Raw genomic sequence first — 17515 nt, 5'->3', positions numbered from 1 at the left:
CAGCGTCCATGTGATGTCACTACCCCGATGTATTTGTATTTTATTTTTCCACAAATTTATGCCAACGGTAAACATCGGTGTCACATCTTCAGATGAAGCATTAATTTGGATGTCTCGCAGAGCAGCACACAACCCATCATGTTAGAGAACGGTCCTCGGAAGCAGATTGTATAGAACTACCGTTGAGATCGTAGTTGACCTCTGCTCCACACAGTAGGGGGCAGCACTTATTCACCCACCCTGCTATGGAGAGGAAGGTTCTTCACAATTACAATCGCACCCAGATTTTAATTCTCAAGAGCTGGAATGTAGCTAAGTTAAGAGCCAAAACTAATTTTATGCAGTTGTATTTTTTGCGTGAGAATGAAACTGAGCTTGTGGATGGAGAACAACAGGAAAATAAACACTGTAATGATGGGAATAATGGAGGGAACTGGAAGAAGGGGAAGAGCCTGTGGAGAATGGCTGGATCATATTGGTGTCAGAGAGATGTGCATAGCCTCAGCATGTTGGCACAGGATCGAGGCAAGTGAAAACAAGTGACAAACATGGGAGTTTGATTGATTCACTGTGCGGTTGCTTAATGACCTGACTTAGACCGTCATCTCACGAGACTTGAGAACTCGGTTTAAGAATCATAGGCAACTGCGTGGATTTGAACCCGGGATCTCAGCTGTTTGTGCCGTAGCGATGTATTTAAGTACGGGAATGACGTTGGCAGGTACATGCATCGCCAGCGGGGATTCACTTGGCAAAAAAAACTAACAATAAACGTTGTTCCATGGGCTGCAGTCATGAGCACAAATGTTGTCTTAGATAAGTGGAGTTTACACCTCATTTACATGAGTTACCGGTCATCTCGACACGCGGTGTGGTAACTGCGAACACGCTTTGCTGCTCCTTTTTTGCTCCTGGAATGGGGTTTTTCGTCGTTGTTGTTGTTTTGTCACGCAATAATTATTGTTTTCTCGCCGGAACTGTGAAACCTACAAAGTGAGTAATCTTTCATGGAACGTATCAGAGTTCACCGAAATCTTGAGTACCACGAAGTCCATATTTATACGAGGGTCGGTCATCAGTGGCCTTTCCTGGTTCTACGGGGGTTTTTTTTTTGACATTTAGAATTTCCGTATTTTTATTGACTGCAAAACTTGACTACATTGTTAACCTGTGTAGTTGTACACACATTGGTTCTAGGACCGTGTATCACTGTATGCTTGGCATGTAATGGTGCATCGATTCATTACCATAATCATCTATTACGCTCACGATGCATGCGTTGAATCGTCCCCGTGTGAATTGGCCATTTGATAAGTGAACATTATATGTTTATTTTGTTCACGAGGTTTTGCATCCGCAACTGCGGCAAAGCAAAAATAAATTTTCGAATACAAATCCGGTGAACTGAAATCATGGAAATTTAATCGATCGCAAGGGAAGTTAATTTTTTCAGATGCCTATAGTGAAATTCTTGCAATCAATTCACGCTCAAAATATGACTTGCATGCGATATCAGAAGTTCAGCGGAGTTGAGCCTTTTTAGTTCTTGATTGGGTGACTACCAGGGCTAGCCAGGTGCTGTAAGTGTGAGGCTGCGAGTTAGTCAGAATGTGGCAGTGCTGATACTAAGCTAGGATTTTCAGGTTAAATAAATGCATTGTTATTACTTTTAAGATAAAATAGCTGATATATTATTTTCATATTATCACAAACCGACGTTTAAATTGATTCTGAGTTCAGAAATCTGCTTCATGCAGCAAATAATATCAAACAAATTCAAATAAAATCCAGTGCTTTTGGCATCTGTGCCATTCTTACAGTGCAAGGCTGTCACAAAGGCACTGTGTTTCACAGACGCGCTTACAGTCTGGAGAGGTTTCACAGTGGGTGTGTTGTTGCTATGTGGTGTTAAACAATTAGGTAATTTGCGAAGCATTTTCAAAGTAGGCAAATGAATGACGTTTTTTACTGTCAGAATGCGGCTCCCTCGGCCAGCACTTCACAGTCAGAATCTGAATATTTATTTATTTTGGAGGAATCCGATGAGCTATGAAGCTCTTTTTAACAGTTGTCCAGTAGGGGGCGGGTAAGAACGTGACAACAACAGTACAACAACACGATAGGAGTGCAAAGTATAGGAAAGGTAAACAAATCACTTTTAAAATATATAAAGCTCAATTATTTGTTATCTTACCAGGTAAAGCCCACTGAGGTATTAACTTATTTTTCAGAAGCGACCTGGCCACAAATCATAGCTCAGCAAAGTGGCTTATCACGTGGAGATTTATAATCAGCAAAATAATGTAAATGACATCAATGCATGTTTCTAAATGCCTTGGCACAGTGGCTGCTGCCAGTGGTGTCAACGCTGCACCTCAGCTGCAGCCGCGCACACAGGCCCAGTCTGGGTGCCACGATACGAACGGCGGTCGGCTGGCCGATATGAATCTCCGCGTTGAGATGCTGACGGGCGGGTTAATCCCATTGTGTCTTGTGTTGTACGCGCGGCAGGGGACTACCTGGGCGGTGAGTCCTACTGGGCGGCCGGCCTGCACCTGTACACGCCGCTGCCGTTCCGGCCCGGCCACGGAGGCTTCGGGGACCTCTTCCACGCGCACTTCTTCCTCAACGCCGGCAACCTGTGCAACCTCAACTACGGTGAGAGCCGAGCGCGAGGATTGCTGCTTAGAGCCAGGAAAGTGAAATAAATGACCATATCTTGATTTGCCACTTTTTCATAACATTGTGAGGGTAGTGAAGCTTTACACCACTGTTAGTTCCATTGGCACCACTTTTGGAGTTGATCAAATGATCGCTGCACTCCCACTTTGTGAACTATTGAGGAGTGCACTTCCCTGATGATGTGTATGACTCCACAGCTGCGTTTCCTTTTCAGCCGAAGTACCAAGCTTGTTAGCTGTGTGCAATAAGAGTTGAGCACACTATGCAAAGCCAGTTCTGTGCATGCCTGCTCCTGCGTGCCGTTACTTAAACAGGGAGACTCATGTTGACACCAGCCTACTGCACTTTAGATGTTCTCACTGCCGTCGTTCAATTGACTCACAGTGTACGCCCATGACAAATTACCCACAATGCACCAGATCCAGTCAAATCTCTGAAGATAAGCAAAGTTGAGCCTGTGCAGTGCTTGGATCGGGCTGCCGACCATTCACTAACAGATGAAGGCAGTGCAGCAAAGTCAGTTGTACTGTACTTCTATGCTCCCCGGTCAAAATGTCTCCCCCCCCCCGCCCCTACCTACTCCCGCCCCGAGACCTGCACGGCGTGGGGAGGGTCTCATCCAGCAGTGGATTGACAAAAGAAGGGGCTGTGCGTGTACACGCACGCACAAGCCATTGAGGGGGAAGTGCCACTGAGCTGGATCGGTGTGTAGCCACGGCAGAAGGAAAGGGAGCGGCGGACAACACGCTTGGCTTCACCAGATATTTGTTGGCGGGAAGGAGAGCATCGCAACGACAGTTTTTGCCGCCAAATAGCTAAACGGTTAAACACAAAAAAAAGGTAAGAGGCGCGGGAGACCCAAAAACCCACCCTGGAAAGATGAGTCAGAGGCAATTATCGTCCACGTTGCCGCACACGCCCCTCGCGGTGGCTTTTTTGACGCGCGGGCGAGCGAGCGATTTTTATCGCGGTCTTGGCGTTGGCTAACGGCCGCGACACAGCAACTCACTCTCTCTCGGTTGTCTTGACATCGGTGAAAAACAAGCGGCGATCGCGAGGGTCGTTATGCACTGTGGTTTCCTTTGCCGCACAGTGAAACCGGTTGCTGTTGGGGTTAATGGTGCAATTCCGGTGTCGGTCGTTTCCTTGATGGTACGCATTTACGTAGCAGTGTGTGTACACGATATATTGCGTTCGGCACATGTATGCAAGTATATACCTACAACTCTGAAAAGAGAGGTAAGTGGTGCCAATATTCTGTTAAAAGTCTTATTTGGGACATCTCATACATTTGAAAGGACAGTTTTCCCCGTGTAGCACAAGGTTACTCAGCATGTGGCCTGCAAATGGGATGATTGCTATATGTAATCCCAATTGAGTAAATTTGCGGTGATTTTTTTTTATTTCGCAAAGATGTACCCTGACGCACCTCCACACCGCTCTTTGCGACTTACATCACGGGATCTCTTTACCTTCCACTGTGAAGTGCACGCCGCGTAGTGTTACGATGGTTGTTACACCTGCGGTGATAACCCGGGGGGGCGGCGGCTTCTGGATTCAACATTGAACTTCACAGTTCATTGGATAACATCAACAACGCGACTATGGGCGCCCACGAGGGCAGCTGTCGGAGTTCAAACGCTTGATCCCAAAAAACACAAATTGGGCCAGATTCGCATCTCGACGAATGTTCGTTTTCACCATTCGCGGAAATTTGCGGGCGACTCCGTCGTCAACGATAGGGCGTTGATGCGCCTTGGCCAACTCGAGAAGCTGGCCCACTTAAGTTTTAAAAGGCCCCACATTTTCTCAGAGGCTCCCCACAGGTTTTAACTCACTACCCAGAGTCATAGCCATCACCTGTAGCTGTACGTGCAGCAGTGCGTAGCTGTGTGTGCTCATCTCGACATCTATGTACAAAAACACCCGTTTTTATCAATCCACTGCTGGATGAGGGCCTCCGTACGCCCGTGCAGTTCATGAGAGGGGGCGGGCGGAATGATTATATGACCACACTTCACTACGCTGGTTATTGTGCGTTGATGTAGGTGGATGTAGTCGCATAGCTAAAGATCCCCCGTATAGCCTTAGCAGACTGTTGGGACGCGTGCTGTTAGCGAGCACCTATGAAGGCCGGCATGGCACACTAGGGGGTGGATGGCCAACACCACCCCTGGCCGCCTTTGTCTCCTGAGTGGCGATGTTTACACACCGCACCAGGTCCTCATTTTAGGCTGAGTCGACCTCGGGGAGGCTCGTGAGCGGGTCAGATAATCGTCACTGATGAGCGGGAATCGAACGCGGGTCGCCAGGTTCGAAGTGCAACGTAGAATAGCCTAGTTGCACAGTACCACAGTCAGTTTTGTTGGAATTTGCTTTCTGCTGCTGACAGCGTAGCATAGCCCGAAGACAACCTAGCGAGCGTGGCCAGTCGCCCGTCCACGCACGATCCAGGGCTCAAACTGCGCTTAACTTCCGAGATCTGACAACCAGGGTGCATTCCGCGCCGTTTGGTCACGGGGCATTTCTATAGAGGGAAGTCGTCGGTGTATGCGCGTGCATACCGAAAGTATCTTGTGTACGTACGCACACTTTTATTTCCTTATGATTTCCAACCCCTTACTCTCCTGTGAGTTATCGCCCGATTCAAATGAGATTCAAATCGGTGTATGACTTGTTTTTTTACTCTTGGAAACATCCACACTCTGCCGGGTCTGAGTTTGTTTAACGGAGCCAGGCGGAGACCAACACATGGCCCACGTCATTTACCGATAATGCCGCTGGATGTAATCATTATTTAATTTTATATTGTGTCATTCATGCTTGTTGCATCCCACAATGCTGCTGTAAATTAATTATATGCGAGGGCCAAAGCCTCTTGATAGCAACCGCCAAGTGAATGAAAACCCTCATAAAATGAATAAACAAATTGAGAAATGGTACAATAAAATGGCACAAAACAACAACCAAGTCCTGCACAACAGAGGAATTGGTCCATGAAGCCACATCCTGGATCCTTTGTGCAGGAAGTGTATTCATTTACGAAGGAGTCTTTTTTTTCCCTTCTGCCTGCCGGTGTTCGTTGGAAGCTTTGCGGAACACAACTGGTTTTGCAGCTTCCAGGAAATGTCAAGTGTTGGGTTGAAAAGAGGAACCCAGAGTTGTCCGACAACTGGCATGCTACTGTGTGCGTGTGGGTAGCACGCCGAGCTATGAAACGCGCGACCCGGGTTCGATTCCCGCTCACAGTCGACACCTGTCCTGGGCCTCTCCTAGGTCCACTCGGCCTCAAATAAGTACCTTTTGCGATGTGTAAATATCGCCACTGGGGAGACAAAGGCGGTCGGGCGTGGTACTGGCTATCCACCCGCTTATGTACCCTGCCGGCCTTCATCGGTGCTCCGTAACAGCACTTGCCCCAACAGTCTGTGAAGGCTATATGGGGGATCTTTGCAGTTACAGTCTGTTAAGGTTATACAGGGCGTTTTTGTCTTTGCAGTCATACAGGTGTCTTCTGCAAAATAGCCTTTATATTTCAGTGTGTTGTCAGATGGCTTGATTAAACGGCTCTCAGTGCATTGCATTGAACGTGTTAAAATCTGTTGTGTAAAGGTAAATGCGCAACCCTGCAATGTCTTGCTCACGCCACTGCTGGCAGAAGGGCCCTCCGCTAGAGGGGAGCTTTAGAGAGCTCCCTCGGGAGGAAAGTTTTGGCCTCCACTTCCACTCTGGCCAGACGTTCTGGATGAGGCGGGAGCGTCCACGGTTTACCCCACCACAAGCAGCCTACTGAGTAAACTGATTGTGGTGCACCCAGTTATGCTGTGACAGAGGCGGGGATAGTTTAATAAACTTTCCCATTCTTTCAACTGACACTCGGGGAGATTCAATCTCACCAGCGACCTCAAGATTTAGCAAGTCCAGTGTGCTAACCATTACACCACGATAGGATTTGGCTGATAGAAAGGTGTTTTGTTTTTTCTAAGATTTACAAAAATGAACAAAAAAAACAGATTTTTTTCCACTTTTGGAAATTTAAAAAAAATCCACGTCTGCGGATTGCTATGTATATGTCATAAATACAACGTTGCACAACTTCCAAATTAAACAAGCTGTCAGTCCAGCCAGAGAGAGGTATTTTTGAGCACTGCTTATTTATTTGGTCTGAAGCTCCACAAACACGGGGCTGGTCTCTGTGGCGGCAGTGACAGCGGCAGTGCCGATGGCCTCAGGATCTGGGGGGGGCCTGGAGAGAGAGTCGTGCAGCGCAAGAGGCACTCGTGTGATCATTGATGGGGTGGGCAGGTCCCCCGAGGTCGGGGGGGGGGGTCCCCACTCGAATCTCTTTTTTGCTGCCCCCTGTGCCACTGCTGGTGCCGAGATTGCCAATCGCAAAGTCCTCTCGCGGAGGGGGGAGTGAGACCCCATTCGTCGGTGCTGCTGTAAATAAGAGGCACTCTCTTGAAGCCCCACGACACATTGGGGTGAATAGTTGCCGCTCACATTTAAATGATAAATAAAATCTTTCACCAAATGTAAACGAATGTTAACCAAAGTCTTTGTATTCTTGCTTCTTTCGGTAAATTCACGTAGAAGGGGAATAATAAAATAATAAAAATCCAACTATTACATTCTCACGACGTTTCGATTGCAACATAAGCAATCATCATCAGGTGTGAAAACCACAGCAAGAAAATTTGAAAAAACGCCACTTTTTTCAAAAAATGTCTTGCTGTGGTTTTCACACCTGATGATGATTGCTTGTGTTGCAATCGAAACGTCGTGATAATTTTATTGTTTTATTTATATTTTATTATTTCCTTTCTACGTGACTTTCCCGAAAGAACCAAGAATATGAATCCCTGCAGTCATGAAAGCTTTAAATCGAAAAAAAAATCTAAGTCTTTGTGATACTGCCTTGACAGTGGTGTACAGAGACACATCAGTTATCCCTCTGCTGTGAAGAAGGACCATTGCCTGAAACGTCACCTATTGTAGCACCCCAGTAGTGTTACCAAGTTGCTTTTCAGTGATAGATAAATATCGTTTGCGTGTAATTTTGAAGTGGTAGGCCTCAACGTTGCCGCGGGGCCTCGTGAAGTAAAGTCATTGGACTGATGCAGCTTTCCCACCTCTGCTCTTAACAAGCAACTGGAATGGCAGCTTCCAATCGGATTACAGACATAGGTCACGTGGCTTCCTGAAGTTGTATGCTTTGGAAACCTAATCACTGTTCATCAGTAAGGCTTAAAAAAAAACTGTTTTCGTTGGCTTGACGGACTTCACCACTCAATGCCATTGCCGTACCGAGTTGCCATAGTTGCCCTTAGAAAATGCGTTGCTGATGACATTTGCCAGTGATGAATTCTCGAACATTGCCCCAGCGTTTCATGGCCGAGGCGGCACGGGTGGGGGCTGGTGCGGGAACCGTGTCATTAAAAGTATTTCTGGTAAAATGAGTGAAATCCACGAATTACCCAGGATTTTTTTTATTCTTAGAATCGACATCGGGACGCTCTGTCCTCTGCTGGAGTTTGCAGGGCACGTGACACTAAAACGGTGTCGTACAAAACCCCTAGACGCCGAGGCGGAACTTTTGAAATCTTGTTCAACATGTGACTTCCCTTGAAGACAGTTGCAAAGAGATAAATGATGAACCCACTTCTGCTTGCTTGATTTTTTCAAATATAAATACCGACGGTTTCAGATGTCATTTTGACCGTAAAAAAAATTCATGGCTAGTGGTCAACTAACGATGGGAGCGCTCCCGAGAGGACGTCCGGTTTAGAGAGATGGAGTGTTGAATTGGCTCGCTTGCAGGTGCTAGGTGGATCGTGACTTTGCACAGCCGTGAGTGATTGACCATGGTTGATGATGATGACTGCAGAATTTCCGAAAGGGCCGTGTTTGGCTTAGCAATGTGATGCAGAAAACAGGAAAAAAACATCATGGGAAGGTCAAGTTGAAAAAAATTCCCCGGTGCATTCGTAAACACTTAGAGGCTCAGCAGGTTGAGCCTGGATAGCGTGTGGATGGGCAACCACCTTGTGCAACAAGGTTGCTATAACATGCTGCGAGGCTCTGTAGTGGGCAGCGAAAGGGCAGTGCAACAAAATCAGTTGTCGTACCGTACTCATGTTCACCCCCGTTTATGCTTCCCCACCTTCAACAGCCCGCGCTGACAAACCCGCCAGGTGCTCTCGAATAACCCCCGATGACCTGCACGGCATGGGGGGGTGGGGGGGAAGCCCTTCATCCAGCAGTGGATTGACAAAGGCGCCATTACATTTATTTGATTGTGCACGTTGCAGTCATTTACTAGACCACTCACAGTGCGGTCCGCATTAGGAGGAAGCAACAGCAGCAGGATTAGTACTTTGCAGCGGCAGCAGCAAACGCAGCAACCATAACAGACGCGGAATTAGAGGGGGCCGACAATTTTGGCCTGCGGGTTCGTGAGACTGCCTGTTCGTAGGCGCGTGGAAGTAAAGCGCCAGTGGTGGTGGTGGGAAGCTGTGGGAAAGCCTCTGAGAGCGTGTGGGAAACTGTTTCCTCCCAGCCCGGGGCTTTTCAGGGGAAGTGGGGGGGGACTGGTGTGGGTGTGGAGTTGGGAGTCAGGGGATGTGGGCGGAACAAAAATAATAATTTTCCCAAGCCGCCCAGCGCAGCCGTTTGTGGTGGAGGTACCGGCGATCCCCCTTTTATCCCTGGTTCGTTTGCTAATTTAGTTGTTGTTTTTAATGGATGAATGAGTTTGAGTGCCAAATTTGCGTGAAGCATGTTTTCAACTTCATAACTTTTTTTTTAGGTCTGATATAGGGAGCCCAGTTTTCTTTTGTACACATGCCTTTGAAATCCCACTCCCTCGCCCTTCCACCACTGCTCGCCCTGCCCCTCCCCCGTCACCACCACCATCACCGCCACCATCGCACTGCTCCTTCCTCCCTGCTTCCGCCGGCCGCACTGTGCCGTCTGGAGGCGTTGCTTCCTGCGTGCCACACGCTGCCTCCCCGTGTCCCCCCAGCGCCCCTTTCCTCGTGATTTCTTCAGCGCTGTGTCCGAGCGTGCGACTCTCGGACACATGCGGAATCAAACCTGCCTGCCTGCCTGGCGACTCTTCCTAAGATGATGATCCTCTTGCGTAATCATCATTAGCCATTTAACAATTGCCAGCCCCCCTTTCCTTGTGTTTCCACAAATGATCACAATTTGGCGACGTGATTCGATCCAAGGATTGCTGTTTTTGCCATCGTGGTGCGCTTTGGAATCTCTATCAGCTGCGGGGTTTTACGTGAAACGATCACATACCACATGTGGTCATTATTATCAGGCATTATCCATCCACTGCTGGATGAAGGCCTCCTCAAGCCATCGCCACGTCTCATGGTCCCACGACATAACAATCCGTCGCTCCTGCGCTGAAGCCAATTCCTTTGTTCCATATTTTGCAGTAGATGTGCTCTCAGGCCTGATCCATTGTTTGGCTGCTGCTCTGTCGATAGTCCTGACCACGCCCATCATCCCTTGTAATGGAACGATGTGTTCTGCTTAAACGCAACTCTCAATACGATGTCTTTAACTTACGTATGTTCTCTAACCAATCATTTCCCTTTCCCATCTCTCACTCTAATTCCAAGCACCCACCCCCCAGTGCTTCTTTGCACACCTATCAGCTTTTGTTTGTAATTGTCATTGTCAGTGACCAGGTTTCTAATCCATGTGATTGTGGATTCTGACGGAGATGATGAAGGTGATGATGATGATGATGGCGGCACAGGCCTTCAGTGGTGACAAGCACCACGTCGTTGCTCGTTCGAGCAGTGGAAGACTTAACGAACACTCGACCCTGACCCAGACGGTTCCTGACCCCTGCCTCTCTCTGCTCGCAGAAGAGGGACCCCGCTCGCAGCTGGCGCGCCTGGCGGACGGCCTGCGCTGGTCGTACGGCGCCGGCATACTGCTGCGGCTGGGAAACATCGCGCGGCTTGAACTCAACTACTGCATCCCTGCCTGCGTGCAGCCGGGAGACAGGTGGGGAACCGGCGCTGACCAACAGTGCCCCGTTCACGCGTGCACACAAGTCGTAGAAGGCGCCGTCGCGTCTTATTCGTAACGGTCGCTTTGCTGTGGCTGCGAATGCACCGCTTAGAATTATGGGTTTAATCGCTCAGGCTGTGTGTTTCACCCTCTCTATCTGGGAGTTCGCAATGGCTGTGTCAGAGACACTCAGCTGGCAGCACACAGATTTCGAGTTCAATCTTAGTTGCTGGGTGTATCACCATCAGAGTTTTGCTATTGGCCCCGCCAAATAAATTGGGCCTGCACCACTGAGGTCCTGGCTACTACCTGACGTTGTTAATGCACCAGCACATCATAGAACGTTCTCGGCCATTGAGTTCACGGTGGCTGTCTTTGAGACGCTGGCGCCGCTGAGATCGTGCAGTCAAGTTCAATGGCTCGGTGTCTCTCTCGCTCACAAGGGGTTCATTAGGTCAAACACGCCGCAAAAATGGGTTTAACCAAACAGTGCATCCACAGGATCTTGCATTGTACCGTTGGTCGGTTACAATGATTTAAAATGTATCTCAATGCTCTCTATGTATAAGGGTTTAATTTGTTTAAAGTAACAAAACATTTATTTGCGTCGCATAAGTTTTGCTTTGGCTTCAACTGCTCAAGAATACATGCGTGGTGCTTAGTCACGTGCTATACACAGTGCATACTTTCATAGGGCACCCATTTAAGTGTGAGCTCATTGTGGGAAATTCCACGTGTCGGAATCGCAAATGCATTGGACGCAACGGTGAAATAGGCTCGTTTATGTTTGCGCACACCTGCTTTGCCGGAACATTTAGAAGCTATGAAGGCCCAATCGTGGGATGTTGACGTCAAACTCTGCGATTATTGGGTTCCTTGCACTTGTGCCGTGATTTCGTTACCGTAGGCATGAGCATGCGTGTGCATTTACTCTATAGCGAGGTGAGTATCCATTCCATTGCTCCGGGGAGACGTTTGTCCCGTAGAGTAGCCTTGTAAAGATTTACTCCTTCCAAGGTTCGATGAATTGTCTCGATTCAGGCTCACGATTCCACTCAAGAATAGATTCTTCTTTGCCCTTGTGACGCTTGTAATATCTGTCGTCACTGCTGTATGGAATCAATGAAACACACTACCGATTGCGTACAATATTTAATAATAACTGATAAAAATTAATACAACAATTTACAGATCCCTTTATCGATATATTACCCGATGAAAAAGCCCTCTCCATGCTGTCGGAGTCATTGACGGTTGTTTGACCATACTTCACCACGCTGGTCTGCAGCGTGGTGAAGTATGGTCTGCTGCTTACATTTGCCGTAACTCGGTATCGAACTTAGGCCTCTACTAAGTTAATGGCATCACCGCTCACCAACCATACATATTAATTGAAAATAAAAGATTCTTACGCACACAATTGGATTCCAAAGAACACAGGATGAGATGTTACTATCCTTTGTGCGAGCATAAGAGTACATTCTACACGATGAAATTGATTAATCTCTCTGTAACCGTAATGTAATACAAATGGGCCTCCAAATCTGTGCGGTCAATAAATATTTGCGCAAACGGTTAGAATTAACGAGGTGGCGACGATCATTACTCTCACAAGCAGGGTGATGGGCGATGAGCTGCCCCCTATGAGGTGAACCAGATGTCCCTTGAAGCGATCTCCGAGTAGGCTCTGCCATTTGCACTTCCGTGGGCCCTACTCTTAACACGAAGGACCACACCGCGCTGTGGAATGGATTCTTCGAATCCTGACATGACGTGGAGAGCACATTCAGGATAATATTTGTGGGGAAAGAGGATATTTATTATTATTGGGGCGCTGCGGCTGCCCTCACTTTCACAGCACGCTCCATTTAAAGAGACCCACTGGTTTTACTCTCAAGTGGAGCGTAGCGTGCGCTGGGGAATGCCTGAGCCAGGTGGAACTTACCTGTCTGTTGGAGGCTTAAGGGCAGTCAGATCCTGTTTGCCTATTGGGGGTGAGGGCGGGGGCGGAGGGGGGAGGGGGTGAGCAGGGGAGAGCGCCGTCTGTAACGTGGCCCCCGTTGGATTTTCACGATGAGACTGTGGCAATAATGCAAAAAAATGTGTAAATAACTCCTGTAGATTTGGTTTTGTCCGAGTTTGAGACTGCTACTGGGAAAGAACACTTAAAAACTAAGGTTATTTGCATGTTTACGGCACTCTAGGGTGCGACGTCTTTGGCAGCGGAAGGGCAGTACAGCAAAACATAATGTTGTACTGTAGTTCTGTGCTCCAGCATGTATACGCTTCTCTACCTCCCCCAACCCACGCTGACAAAGCGTGGTGAAGAATGCTCAAGTAACCCTCGTGGTGAAGAATGCTCAAGTGACCCTCACGACCTCTACAGGTGTGGGGCAGGCCCTAGTTCAGCAGTGGAACGCCATTCGCTGAAAAATTTGAACTTTTCCTTGCACAAACCGAGCCCTCTCGCCTGCCTTGCCTTCGGCGTTGAGTGCCCAGCGGTGCTGCGAATATAGCCTCGGCGGAGCAGTGCAACCATTGAGCAGGAACCCAGCATGAGTCAGCAAATGCGTGGGCCCTTCAGCCGGATGGAACCCAATACCTTACCAATGAATAGAGAAAGGGGAGGGATTTTTTTTTTACTGGTCAAATAGCTACCCGGCAGCCAATATGAAAGGGCATGTTGGCTGGGAGGACGGAGGATGTAGAAGGATGGCGGGTGGCAGGTGGCGGGCGGTCGTGCATATTCGCCGCTGTGGAGGGGAGGCGAGGGTTGACGGATCGCACAATGTTGCGAAACTTCCTTCCCGTGGGCGCTGAGGAGCCATATCCTGGCTTGCCGGGAAAAAGTAGTGCAGAAAAATGCAGGCTAATATATACTGTCCCTTCTGTGTGGGATGGAGTGTCTCCCCTCGCACGCGTCACTTTTATGTGGGCGCTCCAGTTTGCTTCCATATGTAGAAACACTCATTAATTGATACTCTTAGTTCTTTCGGTAAAGTCACGTAAATTTGCTGCAGCAAATCTACGTGGCTGTGACGGTCCCACCTGATGACGGAGACTTGTGTTGCCTCCGAAACGTCGTGATTTTATTGTTTTATTTTTTATTAATTTTAATTTCATTTTTTACCTACGTGACTTTACCGAAAGAACTAAGAGTATGAATCCTTGCAGTCACGAAAGCTTCAAATCTAGAACTCATTAATTGGTTTAAAAACATTTATATAGAGGACTGCAGACCTTGGGCAGTTGTTCGTGCCTGCTTTCCATCTGGCTGTCATCCAGCTTGTCTCTCCTTCCTCGGTGATGAGAGATGCAATTTGATTAACAACACGATTTAAAACTCAACATTTATTATTTTATTATCTTGCATTCCTGCACAACTCGGATTTTCCAAACACCCAGGCACTGCCTGTCATGTTTCCTGTCGAAATGCAAGCTGTTGGTCTGCTTCATCCGTGTACTTGTTTTGTGACCTGGCGTTTTGTCTCGTGGCCAACTCCTAACCACTGCTGGCGTGCTGTATTCCCACTTGTATGTGTATATATGTACATGCACAGCCCATGCGTATTCCCACATGTTCATGTACAGCCCCTTTTGCAATCCACACCTGAACGAGGGCCACCCCTTGCCGAGTTGTACGGGCGTTTTTTGATCATACTTTACCAAGCTGGTCAGCGTGGGTTGGTGAAGATGGGGAGCTGATAAGCGGGAACGCAGAAGTACAGTGCAACAATAGATTGTTGCTGCACCTCCCTCTCGTCCACCACGCCGCCCGCGTCCTACAGCACCCGTTCGTTAACATCTCTCCACCATGGCGAGATGTTAACTACCTCGCCGGGTTGGCAGGAAGTCATGGGTTCAAATCCGACCCTGACGCCTGTATATTTAGAGTTTGCATGTCTCTCTCTCTCTCCCTGTGGTCACGTGGATTTTTCTCCGGTTCCTCCGGGTTTTCCCTCCCCATTTAGAAACACGCGGTTGGAGCATTTGGCTGCTATAAATTTCCATATGCTAAGCCACTTCATTGGACGATCATTTGTAGCCAGGTCGCTTCTGAAAAAGAGCTGTATAGCTCAGTTGGCCTTCCCTAGTAAAATAAAAAAATAGTTTAGTTTATACTCTCTGGTTCTTTCGGTAAAGTCACGTAGGTAGAAATAAAATAAAACAAATCACGACGTTTCCATGGCACCACAAGCAATCCTCATTGGGTGGAACAACCACAGCAATAAAACATGCTAAAGTAGTAGTTTAGTTTATGCATGGTGGTCACCCCCCCCCCTCTTAAGCAGCATTATCCAGACGTGACCCTCCTTTACTTCCGGGAATCTGGTGAGATCGGGCGCATTCCGGATGATTTGCTCACGAGCATGACTTCATGTATACGTTGTAGATATTTTCTTGGCAAAAGAAGAAGAGAACAACATCTCTCTGATTTCGTGTGCCTTGCCCCGGACAGCATCGCGGCACTTGTGAGACCTGATGGCTGATGGTCAGCCGTCGGTCGTTTCGCCCGAGTTTTAAAATGAACGCTCCTTGACGAGGCTTAAGCACATTGCGGGAAGGGGTGGAGGGATAGCCAGCTATAGTTTGTCGTACAAGGAAACCTGGCTTCGCTGGATGTGTAATTTTCATCTTCCGGCTCATTTCCACCGATGTAGATGTTGCTTGGCACAGAATGAGGAAGCTGACAAGGGTATTGACTTTCATATTATTACAATGTATAATGTAATAGATGCAGTCGCTATGACCCATAGCATGTAATATTACTGTTCAGTCTTAACTATGAGGTGTGTTCTTAATCTCACGCTCATTCATTTAATTAGAAAATACAATAAGGCAATTTCCCATGATAAGAGCAATTTGTGCTCGGTGCGACTGTCATTTCCTGTAAATGCTCACGTGTCCACCTGCCTAAATGCCTCTCGGTCCCCAGCGAGTCGGATAAGCGACGTGGAACTACACCCGTCGTGGTGGGCACTACGTCCACGTTGCTCCGGCGACTTTTTTAAAAACCTCCCGATTTATTGGGACCAACGATCCCCAAACAGGGCCCTCTTTGGCGGTCCAATCCGGGGACTTCTAAACTCGTTGCCGTGCCACCCAGACCTGACTTGGCAGTGGCGGCAGCTTGGCTCGCGGCCATATCTGACAAGTGGCCTTGACGCCATTGCCCTTTCCTCCTCTGTACACGACGTGCCGTTTCTGGGAAGGGCTGTTTGTGCTGCGGTTCTGGGGGGGGGGTGGAGGTCGGTGCAGGAGGTGGTGATGGTGGGAGGGGGTGGCTGGGAGAGGAACGGGGGAGGAGAGTGGATTTTTTCCTCTCCCCAACCCCCGCCGCCTCCGAATCTCACCTCCTCCGCCATCCCCACCCCACCACTCCCGCCGCTCTCCTCCTCCGCACGCGCTCTCTGTGAGTGTAGAGGAGGGGGGTGGGTGTGCCGAGTGGCCTCTTGAGTTGCAGGTCACAGTAAAAAAAAGTTAAACTTCAACTTGCTTTTCCTGCTGCTAAAGGTCCGGTTTGCGTAACTCGTCGCCTTTTGCGCCACGAACGAAAAAAAAACAAGCGTCGCCTCGACGGATCCCTCGCCCGCTGAAGTTTTTTCGCGATTGTGCTGCGAGTACCTCTCCCGTGCGTTCTCGGGCTGCGTGAGCATCACGTCCGACGTTTCGCTGGGGGGGGTTTCGTCCCAACGCTCAGTGCAACCCGGCAACACGTCGGAGAACTGCCACAGTGGAATGTTTTGACGAAAACAAATAGAGAGCCCTCTCATTCATCGACCACGACGTGCGTCCGTGTCGTGAGCGGCAATAACGCAACGGCGAGCTTGGAGTGCTTCTAATCCCTTAGCTTCCCTTTCGAGTTTTTTTTCTTCTACTTTTTCTTAATACTTTGTTTAAACTTTAGCTTTTAAAGTTCACCTCGAGAAGCGTGGTGACAAGAAAGAAGGCGTTTCGACATTGCTGCTCCTCCCTGTGGTATATTTGTTCAACCGTTTTCACTACCACTTCCTTTTCGCCCCCCTCCCCACTCATACCCCCCCCCCGCTTATCTTGGTCATACTTTGCTTTGTGTCCTGGCATTTTGTCCCCTGGCCAACTCCTGACCACTGCTGCCGTTCACATGGCTTTGTTGTTTTCCCTCCACGTAGTGCGAGTGTACGCGCGCTCGCTCCTTCGGTCCCCTTTGGCGATCCGAAATCAGGGGTTCTAGATTTGAAGCTTTCGTGACTGCAAGGATTCATACTCTTAGTTCTTTCGGTAAAGTCACGTAGGTAAAAAATGAAATTAAAATTAATAAAAAAGAAAAATGAAGTTATTTTATTTAATAAAATAATATTTTTTTATTCTTTTTATTTCATTTTTTACCTACGTGACTTTACCGAAAGAACTAAGAGTAGGAATCGGGGGTCTTTATTTTATCCGGGAGAAATTCCGATGAGCTGTTAAGCTCTTTTTCACACACACACGTCCTGTAGGGGCGGGAGTCACAAAGTTGACGAAAACAAACAATATAAAACAAAACCGATTGGAGTGCATCCAACGCCGGATGAGGACCGTGCCACAAGTCGCGGGTCGCGGGCGTTACATTGACTGAACTTCACCGTGCACTGGTCAGTGCGGGATTGGCGAAGGCGGGCAGCACACATGTGGGAGGCGAGTGCGGCGCGTTGGGTTTTTGCCGCACTTTCCGCTGCTGCCCGCAGTGTAGCCCATTTCACGCGGTGGTCGCCCATTCAAGCAAAGCCATATACAGGGACGCCTCTACTTACAAACGAGTTAAGTTCCAGTGGTC

At 48.3% G+C, this 17515-nt stretch overlaps 1 protein-coding gene across 1 annotated transcript in view; it reads left to right on the top strand.

Annotated features, from left to right (window-relative positions):
- SAMM50 (SAMM50 sorting and assembly machinery component) overlaps window positions 1–17515 on the top strand; it is a 48996-nt gene that overhangs the window by 29425 nt on the left and 2056 nt on the right. Inside the window, exons 13-14 of the mRNA XM_078863762.1 lie at window positions 2512–2658; window positions 10572–10713. Coding sequence (XP_078719888.1) covers window positions 2512–2658; window positions 10572–10713 — 289 coding nt within the window. The remainder of the gene's footprint in view (window positions 1–2511; window positions 2659–10571; window positions 10714–17515) is intronic.

Source organism: Lampetra fluviatilis, chromosome 16 (assembly GCF_964198595.1).
Source record: "Lampetra fluviatilis chromosome 16, kcLamFluv1.1, whole genome shotgun sequence".
In the NCBI taxonomy this organism is placed as follows: Eukaryota; Metazoa; Chordata; class Hyperoartia; order Petromyzontiformes; family Petromyzontidae; genus Lampetra; species Lampetra fluviatilis.
The sequence above is the reverse complement of the archived record's forward strand: the minus strand, read 5'-3'. Positions and strand labels throughout refer to the sequence as shown.